The sequence below is a fragment of the Colias eurytheme genome, chromosome 1 (assembly GCF_061535395.1).
Source record: "Colias eurytheme isolate Ceu_HAF_F1 chromosome 1, ilColEury1 Martin Lab GWU primary, whole genome shotgun sequence".
Taxonomy (NCBI): Eukaryota; Metazoa; Arthropoda; class Insecta; order Lepidoptera; family Pieridae; genus Colias; species Colias eurytheme.
The window spans coordinates 9,348,702-9,372,635 of NC_142980.1; the positions used below are offsets into that span (position 1 = coordinate 9,348,702).

The following is a 23,934-nucleotide window of genomic DNA, read 5'->3' on the forward strand; positions in this document are numbered from 1 at the left end:
AGAATTTTGAACTAATACGTATTTGATAGTAGCCTTTAATGTTTAGTAACAACTTGAACTTGATATTTTATTCTTCATTTTTATCCGTGAAATAGGTATTCGAGTTCTTCTATTTTCGATCTCCAACGCTCTTTGTTTCTACTCTTTTACTGGTTACTTTACTGAAAAATTGTTTAAGGTGACTATTTATTTGTACAGATGTTCAAAAAGGAATCATGAACTCAGTACTATAAAAAATTGCCCGTAATATCTGAAAGCAGACGATTTGAGAATCTTGATCTCTTGAAAGATTTGTTATTCTGGTTTCGCTTCTCCTTTCTATATGTACTGCATCAGGATATTCGTAGATTTCGAAAAAAGTTCACTCAATATATATTTAAGTTGATTTCATACTTAAAACGATGAAATTCAACATTTTTTATTCCAGGTAAACATTGAGTAACAGTTGATCAGCAATGTTGCTGGAAACTTTGAATGTGGTCGCTTCTCGGGCAGACACATTTCAACAAGCTTTATCAACCCTTGGCACACGCACGGTCCACATCATTTAGATAGCAAGTTTAGCAACTCTACCATTTTTATGCGAGTTTTAGAGACATACTCTCAGTCATCTCATAAAATAGAAGAGAGCATTTTTTTATAGTGTTTTTTGTTTGGACACGTCAATGATAACTTGATAACTTACGAAGTTCTCGCTTTTTTTTTATTACAGAGAAAAACATTTTTTTCACCCAACAAATTTAGTGTCAACAGATAGTTTTTATCATACCTGATACAATCTTGACAAATGAACTTACCTCTCTCACCAGATAGCTATGAATAGTAAACTTTTGGCAAGTCTACCAAGGCATATGTTAAAACTGATATATTGAGACTATATTAGTTTGGTTATCATAAGAGAAGTGACGATGAAATAAAAATTGATCAAAATTTATTGCATTCATTTTATTTCAAACCTTGTAGTGTTAATTTGTGTGTATATATGTATAATAAACTAAAAATCAGCGGTTGATCGAATAAAACTAATAAAATAAATAAATAATTGTGCATATACAGAAAAAAACCTTTTCTGGAATAAAATAATAATATGACAAAAAATCATACATAGAACACTTTTTTTACCTTAGTATAAGGCCGGTGAAACACATCTTGTGAAAATATTTACATTTATGGTTACTTTATAATCAAGTTATAATATATTAAAAAATAGATCAATTAATCAATTTAAGATTTGAGAGCTCAGTTTATTTTATTTCTTACTAGCTTTCCACCCGCGGCATCGCCCGCGCAGTCAAAGAAAAACCCGCATAGTTCCCGTCCCCGTGGGATTTCCGGGATAAAACCTATCCTATGCCCTTTCTCGGGTACCAAAATATCGCTATCAGAGGCGGCTCGCCCTAAGGAGCGCTGGTGCAGTGAACTCCCATAAATAATTATAATAAAATCATACTCCTTAATTTCATTATTAATATTAATTATTACTATTTAAAATCAATCGTAATCGTAAAAAACTACTGTCAATACCAATGAATATATCCATCATTCCATCATTCCATACACCTGAATAATACTGTATTATACAGAAACGCGCGAAGCGGAGCGCTCACGATTGCGCTCCAATGAAAAAATATTTAGTACATTTCCTAATACGAAATCCAATAGGAGTGAAAGAGAGGGTTTGCCAGTGCCCTGCGCGCGTGAAACAGAAGATTTTCTATGGAAAAATAGCAAAATTCGGAGCGCCGCTCCCGCAAACGTTGCCGATACGTGTTGAAATAGTCTTTAGGTACTTATCAGTATTACTTGTGAGTGTGAAAATGAACAATTATAATGTGGCGTTCATTAAAAAGTGTGTTAAAACGTTACAAATTCGGCTTGAATTGAAAGCTAAGGGACTGCCACGGCCTGAACTTGACCTTACGCAAAAATGTACGACAAAAACGAAAACGTATACCTACGCGTGTGTTTAAATCCGAACAATATTATGTGAAAACACCGTGGTTGTGTGGTTGTGATGAAAGCAACAACAGACATTTACGAATGTCTTGTCGCTTTAAGTTATAGATATTTTTGCACACCAAAAATAAAGACGTATGTATTTCCTTTATAAGTAATTTTTTTGATAAATGTACTGCTTTACACCATGTATTTTCAGTGTTTTATTTCAAGTGAACACCCATAAAATTTTGTCACGAGCCGCCTCTGATCGCTATACCAAATTTCATGCAAATTTGTTCAGTAGTAAAGGCGTGATTGATTGAGTAACTGACAGACAGACATAGTTACTTTCGCATTTATAATATTAGTATGGATTTTGAATATAACACTCTCTATAGAAATATTGACAATTACTATACTTCTACAATTTGAATTATTTCAAACTAATATGTAGTTCAAGATTAATTATAGACCAGTGCCGATAATTTTTGAAACAAAAAAAATCGCAGTAGGATGAAACCCATTAGAAAAGGAGGATAATATGATAAAAATGTAAGGAAAAATAACTTACGGTCAATTCGGATTGACCGAACTCGGGTTCGGGAAATGGGAGGTGGGGAGCTTTTAAGAGAAAACAATTGTCTCTCTCGATTTCCGACAAAACTACAAATTCTACGAAATAAAGATCAATGGCAAAGTTGTAGGTAATAAAAAGATCTACAACCTTTGTATTAATAATTTTTTCACATAACCTCAAAATTTAGGCATCAGGCCCAGGAATCACAGACACAATAGAAAATCTATTGTGTCGCGGTCGGATCTGGCCGCTCGGTGGTGAGAGGTTAAACTTTTTTCTGTAGGACTTACAAAACTACAAGTTTTGTCGGAAATCGAGAGAGACCATTGTTTTCTCTTAAAAGCTCCCCCCCCATCCCACTTCCCAAACTCGGATTGACAGTAATTTATTTTTCCTTACATTTTTATCATATTTTCCTCCTTTTCTAATGGGTTTCATCCTACTGCGATTTCTTTTCACTTTTTATTATTTTTAAAGGTCCACCCTGGTCTATTATATATTTTATTGCTTGAAAAATATATTCCTAGCTATAGCACGCTATAGGCTATATTTATCATAATGACAATATGTAATACGGCATGCAAATTATTGTTACAACATACATACAACATACTATAACTACGCTACTACTGCCGAAATTAATTAATTTGCTGAAAATAATGCATTGATATCTTTAAACCCTCATGAAAATTATTTATTTCCTTTGATTAGTTCAACAACTAAATGGATTTATAGTCATGTGTAGAAAAAGGATAAGTTGTTTTGGAGTTTACTTGATGATAAAAAATGCACTTAATAAGAGAGATTATCAGGTTTCATGTGGTAATCATTAAATTTCGAAGCTCAGTCAGTATTTTAAGAACAAAAGGTTCTTACCATCTTAACTTATATGTAATATGTGTATGTGGATGTATGTGTGTTTCACGAAAAAACTACAGGACGGATTTGGATGGATTTGGATGGAACTTATCAATTTATAGGTTATAATTTCAGAATAACACATAAGTTATAGAAATAATTGATTTTGACGGCGAAGCACAGCAAGTAATATTATAAATGTGAAAGTGTGTTTAGTTTTTTTTTGTTAGTCTTACTTTCACTTCGCTACGGGGCTCGCGGTATGATCAGTTTGGAGATAGTTGCGAGGGTACTTTCAAGAGTAGAACATATAATTCCAATAAAATCTTAAGTCAATCTCCTATCTAAGTTAATATTATGCTATAGTTCTGTTATTATTGTGTCATTAAGGAAAGTGGACCCCAAAATACAGGCTGTCCTAGTTTGGGGTCCAAATGTGACATGTTTGTACCTAGCCCACAAATTGTTCAATAAATGATTTTTATTTTTTATTATTTATTAATCCTTATGAGGAGGTAAATTTTGATGCATATCAAATTCCAATAAATGGCGCTATTACTGTAAATTTCCTTTGACCACACAAGTGTAGCCGCGGGCAAAAGCTACTAAAATAATAAATAGATAGTATGATAAGACTTAAGTGTAGAAGAATTAAACAATTAAATTAAATATTAAAATATAGCCAACACGGAGAATTTGGAGTGATCTGATTCCTAATTTTCATCAGTAGCAATCTTATTTTATATATTTCCTGTCACGCTTAATATTATTGTCCTGACTGCACCAAATTTATTAAAAGACTAATTTATATGCATTCTAAAATATATCTTTCCATTATCCGAGCGGTATGACTAGAGCATATATTAATTAATTAAAGCAGACATTTTTCATTTGAAGCAGTTAAATTGAAGCACCACAATCCCAAGTACTTTATACATGAGGTACATGAGAACTCAAAATAAGCTCTAAAAGCAATCAAGGAATCATGAATTAGATAGTGATATTTTACTATTTTTATTTACTGTTTAATTAATATATTATATCCCATACAGAAAGCTGATCACCTACTTGTCCCTAAAGAAAATATATAAGTAAAACATATGTATGAATAATGCATCTGCCCCATACCCCACTAGAAAACACGGGACTTCACTCATATAAAGCCTTGTCTAATCAAAATAATATGTTAATGATAATAATATTGTTAATGATAATATTATTTATTTACTTTGTTATGTTATTCTCATGTAATTAGCTTTAAGTCTTTAAATGAGAATAAATGCTTCTTTAAACCTATATGTTGTAAATAAGACAAGTGGACCTATTTTAACCTTGTTTGGATTAGAAGAATGAAATGGAAGTGTTCAAAATTTTTTTTTATCCAGTTCGAATTTTCAATATATTTTTAATGCAGTTATATTTCTTTTAAAGATAAAGGAATGTTTCCTTTCAAAAAGTAATTGCTTTTCAATTTTCAATATAGAAATAATTATCAAAATATAACTATGTGAAGGATAACATGACGAACTAATAATAATCATTAAAATCATTATATTTATTATTATATGTTCAGCCGTTCCCGAGTTATAAGTGCTGTATATTTCACCAAGTTATTTCATTTATGAAATTTATAATTCACTGGTTTCGCTCAAGAAGCATTGAGTGCACATGAAGAATCCTAAAGAAAAAATATCATATACATGTAGCACATTGCTGAACAACTCTAACTGTTGAGTTTATACCGCCATTTAATCTTCACACAATTAGCTCAATGTTAAATTAACTTCAAGCACATAAAATTAACAAATCTTTCATGAAGACAAAAGCTTTAATAATTAATTAGTTTTTATTATGTTAGTTATTACATCTAAGGTAGTTCATGATTCCTTTTTTTTTAGGTGAAATGTAAAGCGTATTTTAGGCGGATATTCGGCGGAAATTATTTCACTATTTCATCATTCAGTTTTTTAGATAATAGAAACTCTTTGTGCTCAATATTAACCTTTTGACCGCCAGAGCAAAAACGCATCGCCGTGCCCTCCACGCCAAGCCACAAATTCAATGAGATAACCTTGAAAATAGTAGGGATTCCAAAATGTTATCGATAAACATAATAATTCACGTCTGAATATTTGAATAAACAGCTTATAACACAAAAATAATATTTATTTAACCTCATCTCCTACTGTAAAAACTTAAGACCACATTAAATAGCAACTATCAACAAAAAAAATCAACCTTTTGAGATACAAAAATACATATAAAATTGCAGCAAGTTACAGCACTATTCTCTATCAGTTACGCCCCATTGGCATGTATACATGCCAATGGCGCGGGCAACCATCCTTTTTTTTATAATCTCTCGCTTCTGATTAGGGATGTGTAGCTGTATATTATTATAACTTATCGAGTTTATTTATTAAGTTTATATGAACTATAGGTATTATTGTGGAGTGTTTATTTGTAAATATCAAAACAACTATTACCTTTAAATAAAGGGAATTGCATTATGGACTGGACTGGACTATTACTGGACTGGACTATTACTGGACTTACTCCTGGACGACAGTGCGCAAGCCCCTATTTAAACTATAGTAAGTCACAGTCGCCGGCGACTTGTCTACAGTGCGTAATAGCTCTAAAACTACATATTTATTTTCCAATCATTTAGTTTAATACTTGAGTTATTACAAATACTAATTATATGTAGGTTACCATATTTTGATATGACATAGCGACAATTTGTATCATAAGAATATTCTAATAAAGGCACTCACACTCTCGGCAATACTCGATAAAATATTTTTACAACTTTCCGCACTTAACAACACGGCACGCGCTTACGACGTCACCAGTCCGACATCTATTCATGTCAATGGCGCAGAAGGGATTGCATATCGATACTGTGCTAGGGATGCGCATGATTGGCGAAAAGGAAAATATTCAAATCAACAATATCCACAATATAGACAATATGGTATTATACCAAAGAATGTAGTATTTACCTTTTTTCTCAGTGACTAAGCTTATATATTTTTTTTTGTAGTTATTACAAAAATTAAGCGAATTAGAGTAATTTCGCTGAAATTTTAATGAAGTTACTTGAATATTACACTACATCACTAGTAGGCACGTATACATGTCATTGGCGCGAGAGAACATGCTTTTTTAGCCATTAATTAAGTTATTTTTTGTCATCAAATATTTGAATAACTACTTGGCAATTTTGTTTACTGTGTACAATTATGTAATAACTGGGGATTCAGTTCATAAACTGTATAAATAAAACACGTAAAAGTAAAGGTTTAATATGTTTATTTTGTATTTATCTATGATCTGTTTCTTGGCATGTATAGGTGTCGTTGGCGCACAGGGCACGATTGCGCATGACATCTATAGATGTCATTGGCGTTCAAAAGGTTAAGGACGCTGTCACAAATCTGCGTTACTCAAATTTAGGTATCTAACGACGTAACTTTGTTCGCGGCAATATCACGCTCACGTAAACATAGCGCATTCCATTTTATAGACCATCTTCATACTTGATATTATTTTTAATTTTTGATATTATGTATTTTTATTGAAATTGATTCCAGAAGATTACTGGGAACTTTAAAAATTCATTTTGTTACTTTTATTAGTAGGTACGATCCTAATAAGTATGTTAGTATATTCAAACAACTTAAAAAAGTGTGACTATTTTACATCATTATTTCATTGAATAATAATCTATGAATTGTATACAATATCAAAGCTTTTTAAGAAATGTAAAATTATTATCATACATATGATGTTACCGGCACTGACCGGCATTGTATACAATTCTTAGTAAATGTATGTTATTCCGAAAAATAGTCGGAATGAAATAAATTATAGGTATTCGTCACATAACACATTACCTAGGATACTCTTAAATCTGAACTTTTCCTACGTAGTAAACACATTTGCAAGTGTGGGTGGTTTTTGGGGTAGCTATTAACCAATATGAGGTCAAAACTAAAATCCAAGATGGCGCCGACGAAAATTTTACATCTTTTCGTCATGGATGTCATTTTCAAGGTTTTGGAGTAGCTCTTAACAAATATGAGGTCAAAACTAAAATCCAAGATGGCGCCGACGAAAATTTGACTTTTTTCGTGATGGGTGTCATTTTCATGGTTTTTGGGGTAGCTATTAACGAATATGAGGTTAAAACCAAAATCCAAGATGGCGCCGACGAAAATTTGACTTTTTTCGTGATGGGTGTCATTTTCATGGTTTTTGGGGTAGCTATTAACGAATATGAGGTTAAAACCAAAATCCAAGATGGCGCCGACGAAAATTTGACATCTTTTCGTCATAGGTGTAATTTTCTTAATAATAAAGAAGTAAACTTAAATAAAATAACAAAGATGTTAACGTTTTTGTTATTCTATTTAAGCACGCTGTTTCTTTTTCCGTACAAAAAATCTAAGAGATATTGCAATAAAATTGATCATCCATCCAATTTATGACCGCGCCAACCGATGCTTAACCTCGATATTTTTATTTGTTCTCTCAAAATTTTAACTGTTTACCTATCACGTTTCATGAGATACCTGGTGACAGATAAAAACACGAAATCTTAGTAATGAGGTCCTGTCATTTTACATTTACAATTTTATATTTATTCTATGCTAATACTAATATTATGAAGCTGAAGTATCTATTTTAAAAAAATAATTTTCAGTTTGTATTAGTAAGTAGGTACAATAAAACAAACAAAACATTTTCTAATTATGTAATTTCCGATATTATTAATAATTACAATAAATCTTGGCTCCACAGTGAGCTATGAGAATATGGGGTGGGTTCAGTATTTTAGATGAAAGTAAGTAAAATAAAAATTAAATCATAAAAATCTCTATATATCATTTTTATATAAGACATGATGCAAAAATACACCAACAGTTGTACTGCTATTGAACTTTTGCTTAATTTTTGTCAGTCAACGGTCTATTGCATTTATGTGAGTTATGGTCCCTTAAATCCAAAAACCATGAAAATGACACCCATGACGAAAAGATGTAAAATTTTCGTCGGCGCCATCTTGGATTTTAGTTTTGACCTCATATTGCGTAATATCCACACCAAAAATCATGAAAATGACACCCATCACGGAAAGATGTAAAATTTTCGTCGGCGCCATCTTGGATTTTATTTTTGACCTCATATTGGTTAATAGCTACCCCAAAAACCATGAAAATGACACCCATGACGAAAAGATGTAAAATTTTCGTCGGCGCCATTTTGGATTTTAGTTTTGACCTCATATTAGTTAATAGCTACCCCAAAAACCATGAAAATGACACCCATGACGAAAAGATGTCAAATTTTCACCGGCGCCATCTTGGATTTTAGTTCTGACCTCATATTGCGTAATATCCACCCCAAAAACCATGAAAATGACACCCATCACGGAAAGATGTAAAATTTTCGTCGGCGCCATCTTGGATTTTATTTTTGACCTCATATTGGTTAATAGCTACCCCAAAAACCATGAAAATGACACCCATGACGAAAAGATGTAAAATTTTCGTCGGCGCCATCTTGGATTTTAGTTTTGACCTCATATTAGTTAATAGCTACCCCAAAAACCATGAAAATGACACCCATGACGAAAAGATGTAAAATTTTCGTCGGCGCCATCTTGGATTTTATTTTTGACCTCATATTGGTTAATTGCTACCCCAAAAACCATGAAAATGACACCCATGACGAAAAGATGGCAAATTTTCGTCGGCGCCATTTTGGATTTAAGTTTTGTCAAATTGCTTTACCCCACCAATCCGTTCAACAACCCATAAAAAAAGAGGATCTCAGTCAACATAATTTTTAAAACATAATTTTAAATTACAAATAATTGGAATATGAAACTTATACAGTTTACTCGTATAAAGTATCAAATATTTCAAATCACGAAAACGGCAGTATACGCACAATAATCTTTTTCTAATTCGTTTTTATTTTTGGGACGAGGAGCGATACACCCGTCCTTCCAAGAGCGCTTCTGAGCGCGGTCTGACGACCCGCGAGAGCAAAATGTATGAAGAAATCGACAAGTATTTTTAATTTAGCTAATAATTGAAATAAAATTTTGATTTAGATACAAAAAAATTATCACAATCTATAAAGGACTATATATCCCTCAATAATTTATAGGTAAGAAGATAGATTAGGCTTTTAATTTTCTTAAAAGTGTACCGGTTTAGACCCCATTTTTTTGCATTTTATGCCATCATTGTGCTGGGAAAATCGTATTTCAGCGACAATTTTGTATGACGTCGTACAATTTTTATAAGATTATCGTAGAACTGAATATATTATCTTTAAATTAAGATATTACTTTGTTCTCACGTGTAAGTGCTTTGAGTTAAAATTGTACCGTAAAATAGCGGTTTTTGCTAAAAATCTGTTATAGCACCCTTAACTGTGTGTATACGATAGCACGACAAAATGTTCCTAATGCTTGGAATGTACATTGCAAATCATGACAATTGAATCAATCAAGATATTGCAAGTGTGATCATTCAAACGGCATATCCTTCTTGAATAATGTCACATCTGTCACACAATATATTCATCCAATTTGAGCTGTATTTTGTAGGCTCAAATAATAATAAACATGCATATTGCATGCCCATTGAATGTGCAACCTGAAGAACCATATTCAGTAATACTACAAATTGTTGTTGATGTTTATTTTGCGAACATCGGAATTTCATCATCAATATTTAATAAATTGTACATGTACATGTTCACTCAGAGGATAAATCTATAGTTTCCTGACCGAATTTCCGCCCAAAATTGGTAACACATTATGCTATTGAAGGCTTTCAAAAGTGTATTCTATTATAATGTAAGGATTACGTGATTGTGACATCCTTAACAGTATATATGGCATTCCGTTATGCACAACACAAAAGGGATATTAAAAAGGTGCTGTTTAAAATCCCATTCCATCATATTTTCATCAGTAGATTTGTGTAACAAACAAACTATATACAACCTTTACAATAGTCCAACGATGTAATGGAATTTAAACAGAAATGAGTGTCACTTTTAAAACGGCTACTAAAAAGATATTCACCTGTGATTCCCAGAAGAACATGGCCAAGTTGTTATTATTAACCCTTGGATTTGGATTGGGGCGGTGAGCCGATTGCATCCATATTAGATCCTGATTTGGTGATGGCTGACTCCACAAAGACTCCTGCAACAGAAATATTGCTTCAAAATTACTATCACATATTTTGTAATATCAACAACACTTAAAGCTTTCAACTTATCAAAAATAAACAAAAACAGTTCAAGATAGGAAATCAACAGTTATAATAGGAAGTTTAATAAAAGATTTTAATATATGAAGAATGAAACAATAATCCTAAGACCATTATAATAAATATATTTTAATTATATGTTTCTAATTAACACAAACAAACAAAATACATTAATTGATATATACATAATATATGCAAACTAATGTTTAAAAAAAAGTATCAAAGATTACTTCATAACACTAATATAAAAGATTACATTTTGGCGGAATATCTTAATTATTTTTTTTTCGGGGACAGCTCGTTCGTAGCATAGATATTAATTCCAAAATAATCTAATCTACATGAACAAAACTCATATTAAAAAATATTTTATATTGACCTGTATACTTAATATATTTTAATACTTAATACGAAATAAAAAAAATAATCTAAATATTGAATTGATTTAAGCAAAATATCGTCCCAACCCTTTTTGAGTTTATAGATTTATATAAAAAAATGAAATCAGACAGGATGCGCATTCCAGTTCCATAGTAAAATAAAATCATTGTACGAATACAAAAAAAAATATAGGAAGGCAAAAAATACGAAAGAAAAATAATCAACGTTTAGCAATTTACGAATTCTTTACAAAAAATACCATTGGGCGAGGTTCTACAATTGGCGGAGGCGGTATTCCAAATGGAATTGCTTCGATTCGAGCATAATGAAAAGTATTTATTGGTGTCTCCTAAAATGCAAAACAATGAATGACTATCACGCCTTTTTTTTTAACATTTGAAACATCTAGAAAGGCTGTATAATGTATATACATACTGGTCGATTAAGGAAAGCTGGCATCTTCACAGTACTCACACATATGCAATTTTACTATACAGTATGTTCAAAAATAAATGCGACTCTAGTTTAATTATTGTAGACTTGAATTGTAAAATGAGTGCGTTGAAGAGAAATATAATTATGAAAGCTTTCATAATTTATATGTAAAATTACAATTGAAAAGTAACTCAATCGATGAACTTAACTATTTATTCTCATAATCAATTGTAATATTAGCGAAACCCTAACACCGCGCACGTAAGAGATAAGGCTACATTACAATAAAAGCTGTATTGTTCAGATATGAATGAAAATTTTAACTTACGGCGTTTACATTTTTTTTTAAACTTATTAAAATGATTACATAATTAATTAACCTAGGAACAGTAAAAAAATATTCTTATCCGCGTGCCGCGAAGTATCTCGTCGAATATAGTGTAGTAGATATACCTAACGTCTTTGTATAAATGACATCACCCTGTATTTATAAACAATTGCAACATAAAAACAATAATTGTCCCCTTCACCCTCACAAGCTAGTCTGCGCGCGAGAGAGATAAACAGACTTTTCATGATGCGTATGCACTATGACGTCACGCCGCGCGCGTCTTCACAGACACTACACATGTGCAATGTTTAAATGTGTTGACGTTCCAGCTCTTCTTAATCGGCCAATATGAGTATATTGACATATAACATATTAATCAATTGGAAACATGGAATGCGAAAAATGCCCATTTTCATATAAATTTATAAAGAATAGAAAAAATTCGATCACGAGGCGGGTTCGAGTCCCGCGATCCTCGTGATCGAATTTTTAATATTCTTTATAAATTTATATTTATAAAGCATTTGAATGCCATAAAACCAAAACAACAATTTCAACATGCCCATTTTCACTAACAAACCTACGTGGGTTTGATCCTTTTGTGGTTTGATGAAAATATTTATTTGTTTGCAAAAAGATCCCAAAATTAACTGCAAATCCAATACACCTCACTCTATACAAATAAATGTATTAAACTATTAATCTGAAAAAATATGTCAAAATGTTGATAAATAAATATATAAAATATGTTTTGTCGTTATTCAAATTAATATCTACTTAAAAAAAGCTGCATTCTAGTTTCTGTTTGTTTTAATTAGCCCTTCCGCACTATATGCACTTCGTTGGATAAAACATATATAATATATAATAATAATAGAGCGAGATGTATATTAGGTACTAATCTTACTTAGCTATATGAGAATTTGAAAGAGTCGCAAAAGTAAAATAATGCCTTTTTATAATGATTTCGTAAATGTAAAAATTATCAGATATATACGACTAGAGAATACATGCGCAATTATAAATTATGTTGTCAGGAAAATTATTAAATTTTTATTATTTTTACTCCTTATTTATATTCTTGTAAAACTGTATGTATGTACTATGTACACACATACAATATAAAAATAATAATTTTAAAATGTATATATTATGTCACCCTTAAAAACCGTTAGATTATAATCTAACTCGCGAGATTACAATCTATCGAAACATTGTGATCGGTAACATTTACTTGCAATTTAACACATTATTCTTCTTTGTAAATACTACGCAACTTTGTAAATATGAATGCAACGCAGTATATTGTGAGAATTAACTCTTTCCAAACGCTGGACCTTACAGCTTGTGAATCGACGAAGCGCCGCTTCGAGAGACTCTTAAATCTGTGTACCTAACCCAACATAACGAATGCCCATTCCACATTGTTTTTGTTTAACATCGAAAAATTATAATCTAACGAAAAATAAGAATATACTGCCTACGGATGAAAATTTTCGACGCAAAATCTATCTCGCGAGATTGTAATCTAACGTATTTGTACGACAGTGACAAATACATACAATTTATAATAATAATTAATGATCTAATATTAGTCGTTGCTGTTCTTTTTGCATGTATTCTTTCATTGTTAGTGAAAACGAGCACAACAATAGCAGTTGTATCATTTTTGCGCTTGTTCACATTAAGAAAATTAAACCTTTAAGCCAAGATTCAACTTTTTTTGCATTTTACATGGCTTTGTATAATTTTTGATATAATTTAGTATTTAATATAAAATGTAGCATAATAAATAGCATTTTTAGATATTCAAAAATCAATAATTCCAATCGTGTGTTTAGATCTTGGCTTACATGATATAAATAGGATATCATCATAACACTGTTTCATTTTTATTTTTTAATGTTCATTGGCACGTTGTTGTATTTAATGTCATGTTTAGATACATAATATAGCATTTTGCTTTTTACTACAATGGAATTTTACTGCTTTGTCTACTGATCGTTATTTTTATAATATTCGAATATTATAATGATATTTTATTTTGCAAATTTGTGCTAAGACTAGTTAATTCGTGCCTTTTGAATAAGTATATGGGTCAGAATGAAGCAATATTTCATAGTGTGTACAAGCGCGCACAATTAAAATTTTAAATGCAATCCAGTCTCGTAAATTGCATTTAAAACATAACAGTCATGCATATAATCACACAAAATTAACATCTCTTTGATTACCATGATGGCGTGCGGTAATGGCGGATGAACTTGAACTGTAATTAATCGATCAGAGCCCAGTCGTAGCGTGGGCCTAATGTTAGTCAATGCAACCTAGAAGGCAACTTTCAAATTTATTATCATTAAAATAATGGATATATTACAACTGAATTTCTCAACAGGGAGTAGTGTTGTTTTCCTTTTTGTAGCCGTTATTTATAGCCAGTCAACAGTACACCAACCTTCGCTGCTGTATAATAATGCTGCTGCAGAACAGACAAACGGTGGCCAAGTCAAGTTTTGAGTTTCTGATCAATATCAATAAGTCAATTGGGAGCCAAAATGTACGTCCAGTTGTTTTCATGTGGTTAACTTTACAAATCATCGGTTACGAAAGGCATAGAATAATATAAATAAAATGAAATGTCATGTTTTCTGTTCACAATTCTCGTTGGAATTGAAATGTTACAAGTATCGGTAATTCAAGAAAATATTCGTCACTAAAATTTTGTACTGAAACCCAGTCACTGTAGCAAGTTAAAATAGATAAAGGTTGGTGTAGTGATTGTTCAATAGTATAAAACGATCCTAAAATCCTCGTAGATACAATTTTACGCTTTCTTTACTGAAATGCTTCTACAGACGTATATTAGGTATATGTAATTAGAGATTATTTAAAAAAGTTTATGTAAATAAGATAGTTTGAATAATTTTTCCCTAGTTAATTCAAAATTTTAGCCCGTATAAAAATTCGTCTATGTAAAACCTGTCCAGAAAGATCTTCATAAAAGGTAAACAAACTATTGAAAATTATTTAGAAAATATTTATTAATATTTTTTGAATAAAAAGTAAAATTAGCATAATATATTTTGTAATCTTTATTCGTGAGGGTTTGTTTGTTATCCAAGAAAGATTTTTTTATAATTATAGCCCAGCAAAGGTTCACCAATTAATTTACAGATTTGCAGAAGTTTTAAATTATTATTTAAAAAAATAGTTACACTGTGATTTTTAAAAATTTATTTATGGTATAACTTGAAAAAATATAAGTATGTATTACAATTTAAACAAAATAATCTAGATTCGTTCAACCAACCTAAAAAGTATTGTTTACCTTTTACACAAATCTTTTAGATGTACTTATGTATGTTAGTGCTATAATGCTAAAATGTTTTCGTATGTGTGTGCTACATTTTTTTTTAATAAATTAAGTATAAAAATCCTTATCCTTAAGTTTTAACTCCATAAAAATGAAGACAATAAAATTTATGTTTACATTGCATTTTCTTGGATTTCTTTTAGACTCTTTAAATTTCCCTCAATATAACTAAAATTATGTATCGTAGTTGTATTTCATTATAAAAAAATGTGGTGGTATTATATTTGTATATTATGCAGTGATATTATTAGTTATTAGTTTTGCAAAGGCAAGCAAAATTAGCATTTTTAAGCGAATTGAATTTTATTGCATCATGAGACAATTTTGTAAAATGTACATTGCATTATTTGCAACCCAAGTTAACCAACCCATTATTTTTTAAAACCCAAGCTCATAAGCTTTATTTCGCAAACAAATCAGTTAGTGTTTTTTTTATTTTAGCACAAACAAACTCACAAAGTACAAACCCTTTTATCAAATTCCACTAAATCTCTGTTGGTATTAAAAATATTTATAATGGAATGAAATACTTACATCAATCCCAAGTCCTCCGTGCTGGTTTATCATTTCTCGAGGAGGCTGCTGGCGCGAGTCAAATCCGGGTATATGTGGATATGAGGAAATAAGATCCTGAAAAATTATAAACAATGTGAAACATGAATTTGACATTTTTTTATATAATTCAAACGATGTAAAAATATAATTTTTTTAGAGAATAAAAGGGTGCGAACCCGCCCGCGTCTTTCTTCACACCCGGGAAACGCATGACCACTCGGGTGATTCTGGTCTTTATACTTTGAAACATGTTCAATGAAATTGAATTGTAAGCTATTTACGAAGATTTGTGACAGCTCATCACAGTTTTAGATATTTCGAATAAAGTTCTGATTAGTCGAGTTTCAGTTAACAGATGCGTTTAATATAATTTAATCTACTATATAAAAATAAGTCGGGTTTTCCTTCCTGACGCTATAACTCCAGAATGCACGAACCGATTTCCACGGATTTGCATTCGTTGGATAGGTCTCGGGCTCTGTGAGGTTTGTAGCAAAGAAAAGGTGTCTCTGGTGGCGAAACGGAGTTTGCCCGGTTTGCTAGTGTTCGTATAAATAAAACAATAGTTACCCTTTGCGCGAATGGCACGATAGGTCCATAAGAACCGAGCGGGCGCATATGAGAATCGCACGCTCTGCGCACCATTAAAGTGTTGTTGAAAAATCCTGCCCTGTACCAACTAAACATCTCCTTTGATGAAAATGGCCCTTGTATTATTTTCTACAAGAGAAATAACCGTATTAATTACAAAATCTTAAACCTAAATATAGAAAATATTTACAAATTTTCAAAAGGATATTGCCCTGCATTCGTTTTTTATTGTTATACTAAAATCGCAATTAGCATGGAAACCAATCGCAAAATAGCAGCTTATGTAGATCATTAAACCATTCATTCAAAACCGTGAACGAACGAATGATTTACACTTCCTCCAAATACAGGAGTTTCATCATAATATGAAATATAACTTTTTTTAAATATGCCACAACACAATAAACAAAAATCTTCTCCAAATGTTCTTCCACAAATTTCTGCTTAGCTTATATTTTCTCTAGACAAATCAGATTTAGCTTAGGTATGATCTATGTATATTAAATGATACATGAGGCAACAGAGAAAGTGAACTTGGCTCATGAGTTTGTACTACATTATTTAGTTATCCATCCATGTCATCGCCTGCTTGAACTGTACATTAGCATGATACTTAATCCACATACAAATTTCTGATCTCAACTCTTTTCAAAGTTTCTTTACAATCTTTTTTTGTGACAAAGCTCATCCATCAATGTATCCAAAATATTCAAAACTAGGTTTCCGCCCGCGGCTTCGCCCGCGCAGTCAAAGAAAAACCCGCATAGTTCCCGTTCCCGTGGGATTTCCGGGATTGCGTCATTTTCCCGGAATAAAAAGTAGCCTATGTCCTTTCTCGGGTATCAAAATATCTACATACCAAATTTCATGAAAATTGGTTCAGTAGTTTAGGCGTGATTGAGTAACAGACAGACAGACAGAGTTACTTTCGCATTTATAATATTATATAGTATGGATTCAAAATTAGTGATTCAAGTGAGAAACATAGCAGATACGTTCGCATTGACTTAAACTTTTATAACATAGAAATGAATTCGCAATTATTGTAGATTCATATCTACAAAATATAAAGATTCTAGACACAATAGAAATTTCCTATAAAACAGCAGTGCTTTGCATTGTTATTCTTTTGCTTATATATTTATCCATATAAATCTATGTCTGGAATAGATGTGTTAGAGAAATATTGTCTTATTTTATTTTTGAAGCTGCATTCTCTTCTGCATACAATAAATAAATGAGTTATTTATTGAGTTATCTTCTGCTATTCTTCCCCTATACATGTATCCTTTAATTTTCTTTCTGTTCAGATGCATTTGAACTTTAAAAACAAAACAACAAATAAATAAAATTCGCATTACATAACATTACAACCATAATTCGATTGTAACGCCCAAAGCATATTCGCATTAAATGTAATTTTTTAATTTAATAGCAATCAAAATCTTTACATTCTGTCAATATTACTTTTATCACTCTTAAGTTAAAAATCGGAATATATGAAAAAAAAAACTTATTCTGAAAATATTTTCAATAGTTTTCTTGTTATTTACATATATTTCTTAATTGACATGTACAAATCTAAAAAAGAGTAACAATCTCTACTTATAAGCATTTGATGATAAAATAATATTAATAAAGTTATACCTCAGGATCCTCATAATACCACTGATCAATCATACTTTGTGGTGTACCATTATTTTGATTGGCTGTTTGAGGCATTATGTTATTATAGATGGAGTTGAAAGGAGCCTGAGCGCCACCGTGTTGTAATCCGTGCATTGGGAACATATTGCTTTGACCTCCTGGATTTTGTAGATTCATATCATTAGGTGTTGGAATTTGCTGTAAGTCATGAAAATATTAATTATAAACATTATTTAGACAACCACAATGTGTCATAACCTGTGTTAGATTACATACCGAATTATTATTTTGTTGTCCCAAAAACAGAGAAGAGTTTGCAACATTCTGTGTTGGCATTACCGGAATGGCTGGATTCTGTTGGTAGTTGCCCATTACATTTGGATGTTGCGGCATCGGTATATTCATAGCAGGATTTATGGGATTGTTAGGCATTGCCTGTGGTAGAACTCCTTGCATAGGTAGCACCATGCCATTGTTGGCTGCACCAATCGGTAGACCCAATGAAGAGTTCAATACTGAATTGGGCATACCAATGTTCTGAATATTGCCTTGACCAGATGGATTAGACAAGTTAGGGACAGAATTCATCATAGCATGATTTTGCAAGGCTGGGTTGGCGAGCCCCATCTGGATATTGGAATTGAGGGATTGCATTTGTGGAATCATACACAAATTGCCAGAGGGCTGGTGTGTCATATTAGGTCCAATATTCCTTAACGGCATGTTCGGTTCATCTAAGAGCGACATTTCAAACAAATCATCCACAATTCTATCTTCGGCCGATTGGTTAGCATCACTGTAAGGAATATCAAAGTTAGTTAGGATCAGTACACTAAAGTTGTTTCATATTACAGCCATAACATACTTCTCATTTCCATGCGGCATTCCATGGAACATCTGTAGGAGACCAGGATTGATGTTCGGCTGATTAGATGTGTCCGCTGTAGATGTTACAATATTTTGATGTTTTTGGCGGAGGCTATTATTAGGAGTTATCATGACCGATTGGAAATTACTGCGGTCGTCATTAGCATCAGCAATATCTATATCGGATCGCATGAGGGCATCAAATGTTTTACTTTCAGCATACTGGTTCTTAGAATCCTCTGCAGCTTTGTTTTTCGCTTCTGGTGATGAGTCTTTTTCCAATTTTTCAGGTATTTGCTGAAGATCATCCATATCCATTTGCCTGTTGCGTGCACTTGTACTGGTACTGGCCTCGTTCGGATCAGATTGATTTGACGTCTGTAAATTTTCAACCTTCTATAAACATGTTAGAACTGTAACACTGATAATACATAACAAAACAAAATATGTCTACCTTCTCAAATTTAAAATCTCCAGCAGGGAAACGTTTAGGCGAGAGCTTTTTAGCTTTCTCCGAAGCCCACCATTCCTCTGAACCTTCCTCTGCAGTTTTAGATCGAGCAAATGAAGCATGTGTATGGGACCGAGCCAGCTCTATAAAGGAACAAATTATTTCATATCCATATAACAAATAAGTATAGACCAACACATACTTTTATTGAATTATTAATTAATGTTCATTTATGTATCTTACGATATGGTGTTTCAACGGTTTTTGGTAAGTTGGAGTCATCATTGCTATATCCATGGAACGCTCCAGATGAATCAAATGATCCAGCCCCTGCTTCAGGATTATCAATAGCCCTGTTCCAAAGAAAATATTATCATTCATCTGTATATAAGCAGTAACTAATGTACTAGTGTATTCTCATAGATTTGGACAGTGACATCCTTCAAGTAAAATTTATAGCTAATTCTTAATATTGTGTTGTAGATATAAATATCTTATAATTGTCAACACTAAAGGTTGGTACAGACTATTCCTTACCATTCTGGTAGATCATCACTATGTTGGCTCTCAGACCACGGACGCCGATTGGTACTCCACGACTGTGATCTCTCTTGAGGTGGTCTGTCTGGCCAGTCACGCTCTAAATTTATTAATTAAAAATTATCATTAAATTGAAAAATAAATAATTTGATAATTAAATTTAATTTATATTTTCATCAATCAAAATAATCTTGAACTAAATATGAAGCACTAGATTTCCGCCCGCGGCTTCGCCCACGTTTTCAAAGGAAAACCCGCATAGTTCCCGTTCCCGTGGGATTTCCGGGATAAAACCTATCCTATGTGTTATTCTGATGTATAAGCTATATTGTGGTAAAGTTTCATTCAAATCCATTCAGTAGTTTTTACGTGAAAGAGTAACAAACATCCATATATCCATACTTTCAAACTTTCACCTTTATAATAGTATTGAGATTTGTCGTATATTGTGATATGACAAGCTACAACAGCAACACAAATATATAGCAACAAACATGAATATGCATTCAATTGTTGAGTTATGATCTAACCTTGGTTTGCTGGTCTATTTCCTGCAGCCTCATTCAATCGCCATTCATCGCCTTCTTCTCTGGCCGATTGGCGCCAATTAGTATTGTGAACTTGTCGTCTGAAAGCAATATTTACATGTTTTAAAAAAAAATTATACACAGTGTAGAAATTTTCGATGGGCTCTGGAGGGAAAGTACTTGAAATACTGAAGATAGGTATTTTTGCTGAAAGGAAACATTCCTTTTTTTTAAAAAGAAATAGAACTGCATTCAATTATTTTCCAAAAATTCACTTGCTTTAACTGGAAATTCTTAAAATCGACTGAATGTTAAAGATAATTAATTATTAATTTCTCGTTAAAATATTTTCTCTTAGAAATAAAAATATCATGGAATTGAACATTTTTTATTGTATCACCAACAACACATGTCAAAATAAAGGAATGTTTGCCTTCAGCAAAATTCGCTACCTTAATTATTTCAAGTACACTGTACATGTATACAATATTGTATTGTATACAATGCAATATACATTGTATTGGACATACCTATTCCTGAATAATTTATTCTGGACCCATTCAGCTTGTTCAGTTGGTGTAGCCCTGCTCGGTCCAGCTCCATTACTAGAATTCCACGATCGTAACGCTGGAGTTTCGTCATCTGGTGAACCCGCACTGAACCCTGGGAGTCTAGGTTTCTGACTGTTCCATCCTCTAAAAATAAAATGCAAACATACAATTAATGAAAGAGTGATGAGTATTTTTATTAAATGACTAATATTGTTAACACATATTTAAAATACTAGCTGATCCGCGCGGTTTCACCCTCGTGGCTCCACCCCTGTTGGTCGTATCTAACATCGAAAGAATTTTTTAAACCAGTAGTTCCCGAGATTAGCGCGTTCAAACAAACAAACAAACAAACAAACAAACAAACTCTTCAGCTTTATAATATTAGTATAGATATAAAGTATATGATCTAACCTGCCATTGGATAACTGCCGGACAAAAGGTATGCGCCTACTGGTGTTATTCAATAAACCTCGACCTGCACCACGACCTGCACTAAATCGCTCTCCTGGTAAAGGTCCACTAATAGGTGGACCACCTCTAATTCCTTCCCGCTGTAATTTGATTATAATGTATTTTTTTACTGTATAGATTTATACAAATAAATAAATGAAATAAATAATTCCTTTATTTAACAAGACAGGATTATTAGCACCATATTGTTATGGTGTATTTCACAATATAAATTAATTTAATAATTTGATATTAATCTTAATATACTCACCGGCACGGAATCTTGGCCACTTACAAATTTGCCGATAAAAAAAGTTTGAAGTGTTTTTCACGATTTTTTTGTATGCAGATATGTTAACATATTATTTGTTTAATTTTATGGTAAGAAATCATTAAGTTTGAGAATAATCTTTTACCACTTTTTAAGAGTTACTCGAAATTTGTGATTTGTGCGGTTAAGCCGAAGCTACGAATTGTTCGTTTTAAACTTTTTTCGATATCGTTTATGACGTTTTAAGATATTGTTATTGTTGTACTGTAGTCATGCTGTCATGATGATACAATGATGTAGTCACGATACAATGATCGTAGTTATAGACCAATGACTGCCACAACGTAAAGTACTTAATGTTCAGTACGTACCACGTTCAGCGGTGCACTATGCATGGAGAAGATACCAGGAGACTGGTAGCTATACGTGCAGACCAGGAAATGAAGGCGTGAGGTGCACATCAGCTCGAGAAGACCCGTTTATTGTTCAAGAGATACTCAGAAATGGCTTTCTGACAGTTTTTGAGATACGCCACCGGCTCTAAAACACCAGGATAATAAATGTGAGTGAGCAATCGGTGAGAAGACTAATGAAGGAAGTTAATTTGAAGGTTTGCAGACCAGCATGCCGTCCAGAACTCCTCAGACGTCAAGGAGAAGCACGTCTTCGTTTTACGCGAGAACATGAAAACTGGACCCACAGCCAGTGCGCTCGTGAGGTGTTTACAGATGACTGCTAAGTCACTTTACGAGCTTCTGATAGCCAAGAGTCAATATAGAGGAGACGAGAAGAGAGGTTTTCACCCATCACCACACTCAAACTGCGATTTTTCATGAAGGGTCAATAATGGTATGGGGAGGTATTAGTTCCGATGCTCGCACGGAGTTAGTTATCGTAGATAATGCCTTAAATTTGATCAGGTACATTGAGGAAATTCTCCAGGAACATGTTCAGCCCTATTACAGGTTTAACAGTGAAGAAAATTTGCTACTAATACACTATAACGCACGTCCGCGTGTCGTACGATGCGTATAAGAGTACCTTCAAGAGGTTATTATTGAAAAATTGGAGTGGCCAGCTCGTAGCCCGGATCTTAATCCAATAGAACACATCTGGGACATGCTTAAAAGAAACATAAAGTTCGATTCCAACCCAGCACCAATGTTAGATGAGCTTAGAAATACAGCTGGGGCCGTTTGGTTCACTATAGCTCAAGTGGACATCAAAAATGTCTTCTAGAGTATGCCAGACTGGATGCAAACAGTGTTTAAGGAAAGAGAAGGAAACACCCTATATTAAAAGGCTCAATTTTTTTAATGGAAACGTTCTTTCTAATTTTTGTGCATTTTTTAAGAAATCATTTAAATTTCACAGGAAAAGCGTAAATTCTTGTTTAATTCATATCTACGCGGTAGTACTTCTTATAAACTTCCAATTATTACTAAAAGTTAGTAAAAACATTAAAGTAACTAGTTTTGATTAAATTTTTATTGAATTTTGTAGTAGAAAAGAAATAGTGTAATTTTTCGCAGAAATTTGAAGTGGCCAAGATTCCGTGCCGGTGAGTGTATATATAAATCTCGTGTCACAATGTTTGTCCTCAATGGACTCCTAAACCACTTAACCGATTATAATAAAATTCGCACACCATGTGTAGTTCGATACAACTTGAGAGATAGGATAGTATAAACATGTAGGTACCACGGGCGAAGCCGGGGTGGACCTCTAGTATAATTATAAAATTAATTGGTTCCCGCACTAAGAGAAGCCTGTCCTGCGGGACCAAATACACAACTAGGTAATTCATTCTAATTTTAAAGTATTAAAATACATATAAAATTAAATTACCAAATTATGTTCCTCTTCAAATGTATTTAATGCAAATGGTACTTTTCCCCTGGGTTGGTAAAGTAAATCAAAATATTTTAATTGTTCCGGTGCATCAACGTTACTGTCATACAGAGCTAACATCTCCTCCCTGCCATACCTATTTTCATAAATATACACATAAAAGAGACAAATATCTGTATGTGGATAAGCTATCATTTTCTAAAAGCTTGGCAAAAGAAAGAAACTATTTAGTTGCCAATATACTTAAACATATTATTAATAAATTGATTAATATACCACACAGTATTAAAGGGCTTTTAATAAATTGTATGTTGATGCTAAAAATGTTTATTATTGCATTTGGCAACTAAATAAAATCTCTATAAAATAAAATTTTAAATAGTACGATCACATAAATAAAAGGAAAATTTACTAACAACAACACATATTTTAATAAAGT

General features: G+C 32.4%; 1 protein-coding gene across 7 annotated transcripts in view; it reads right to left on the bottom strand.

The window, feature by feature from the left end:
* The window catches only part of Gyf (GIGYF family protein Gyf), a 43,025-nt gene that overhangs the window by 15,930 nt on the left and 3,161 nt on the right, over positions 1-23,934 (bottom strand). For 3 of the 7 annotated variants that reach the window (XM_090103629.1, XM_090103609.1, XM_090103616.1), the window contains exons 3-15: positions 23,493-23,631; positions 21,335-21,474; positions 20,900-21,064; positions 20,373-20,470; positions 19,840-19,942; positions 19,546-19,655; positions 19,306-19,445; positions 18,850-19,247; positions 18,261-18,780; positions 17,985-18,182; positions 16,317-16,466; positions 15,726-15,821; positions 10,482-10,604 (exon numbers count right to left, since the gene is read on the bottom strand). In XM_090103629.1, coding sequence (XP_089959755.1) covers positions 10,482-10,604; positions 15,726-15,821; positions 16,317-16,466; positions 17,985-18,182; positions 18,261-18,780; positions 18,850-19,247; positions 19,306-19,445; positions 19,546-19,655; positions 19,840-19,942; positions 20,373-20,470; positions 20,900-21,064; positions 21,335-21,474; positions 23,493-23,631 — 2,380 coding nt within the window. The remainder of the gene's footprint in view (positions 1-10,481; positions 10,605-15,725; positions 15,822-16,316; positions 16,467-17,984; positions 18,183-18,260; positions 18,781-18,849; positions 19,248-19,305; positions 19,446-19,545; positions 19,656-19,839; positions 19,943-20,372; positions 20,471-20,899; positions 21,065-21,334; positions 21,475-23,492; positions 23,632-23,934) is intronic. The other 4 variants (XM_090103651.1, XM_090103638.1, XM_090103645.1 and 1 more) reach the window with 4 other exon arrangements.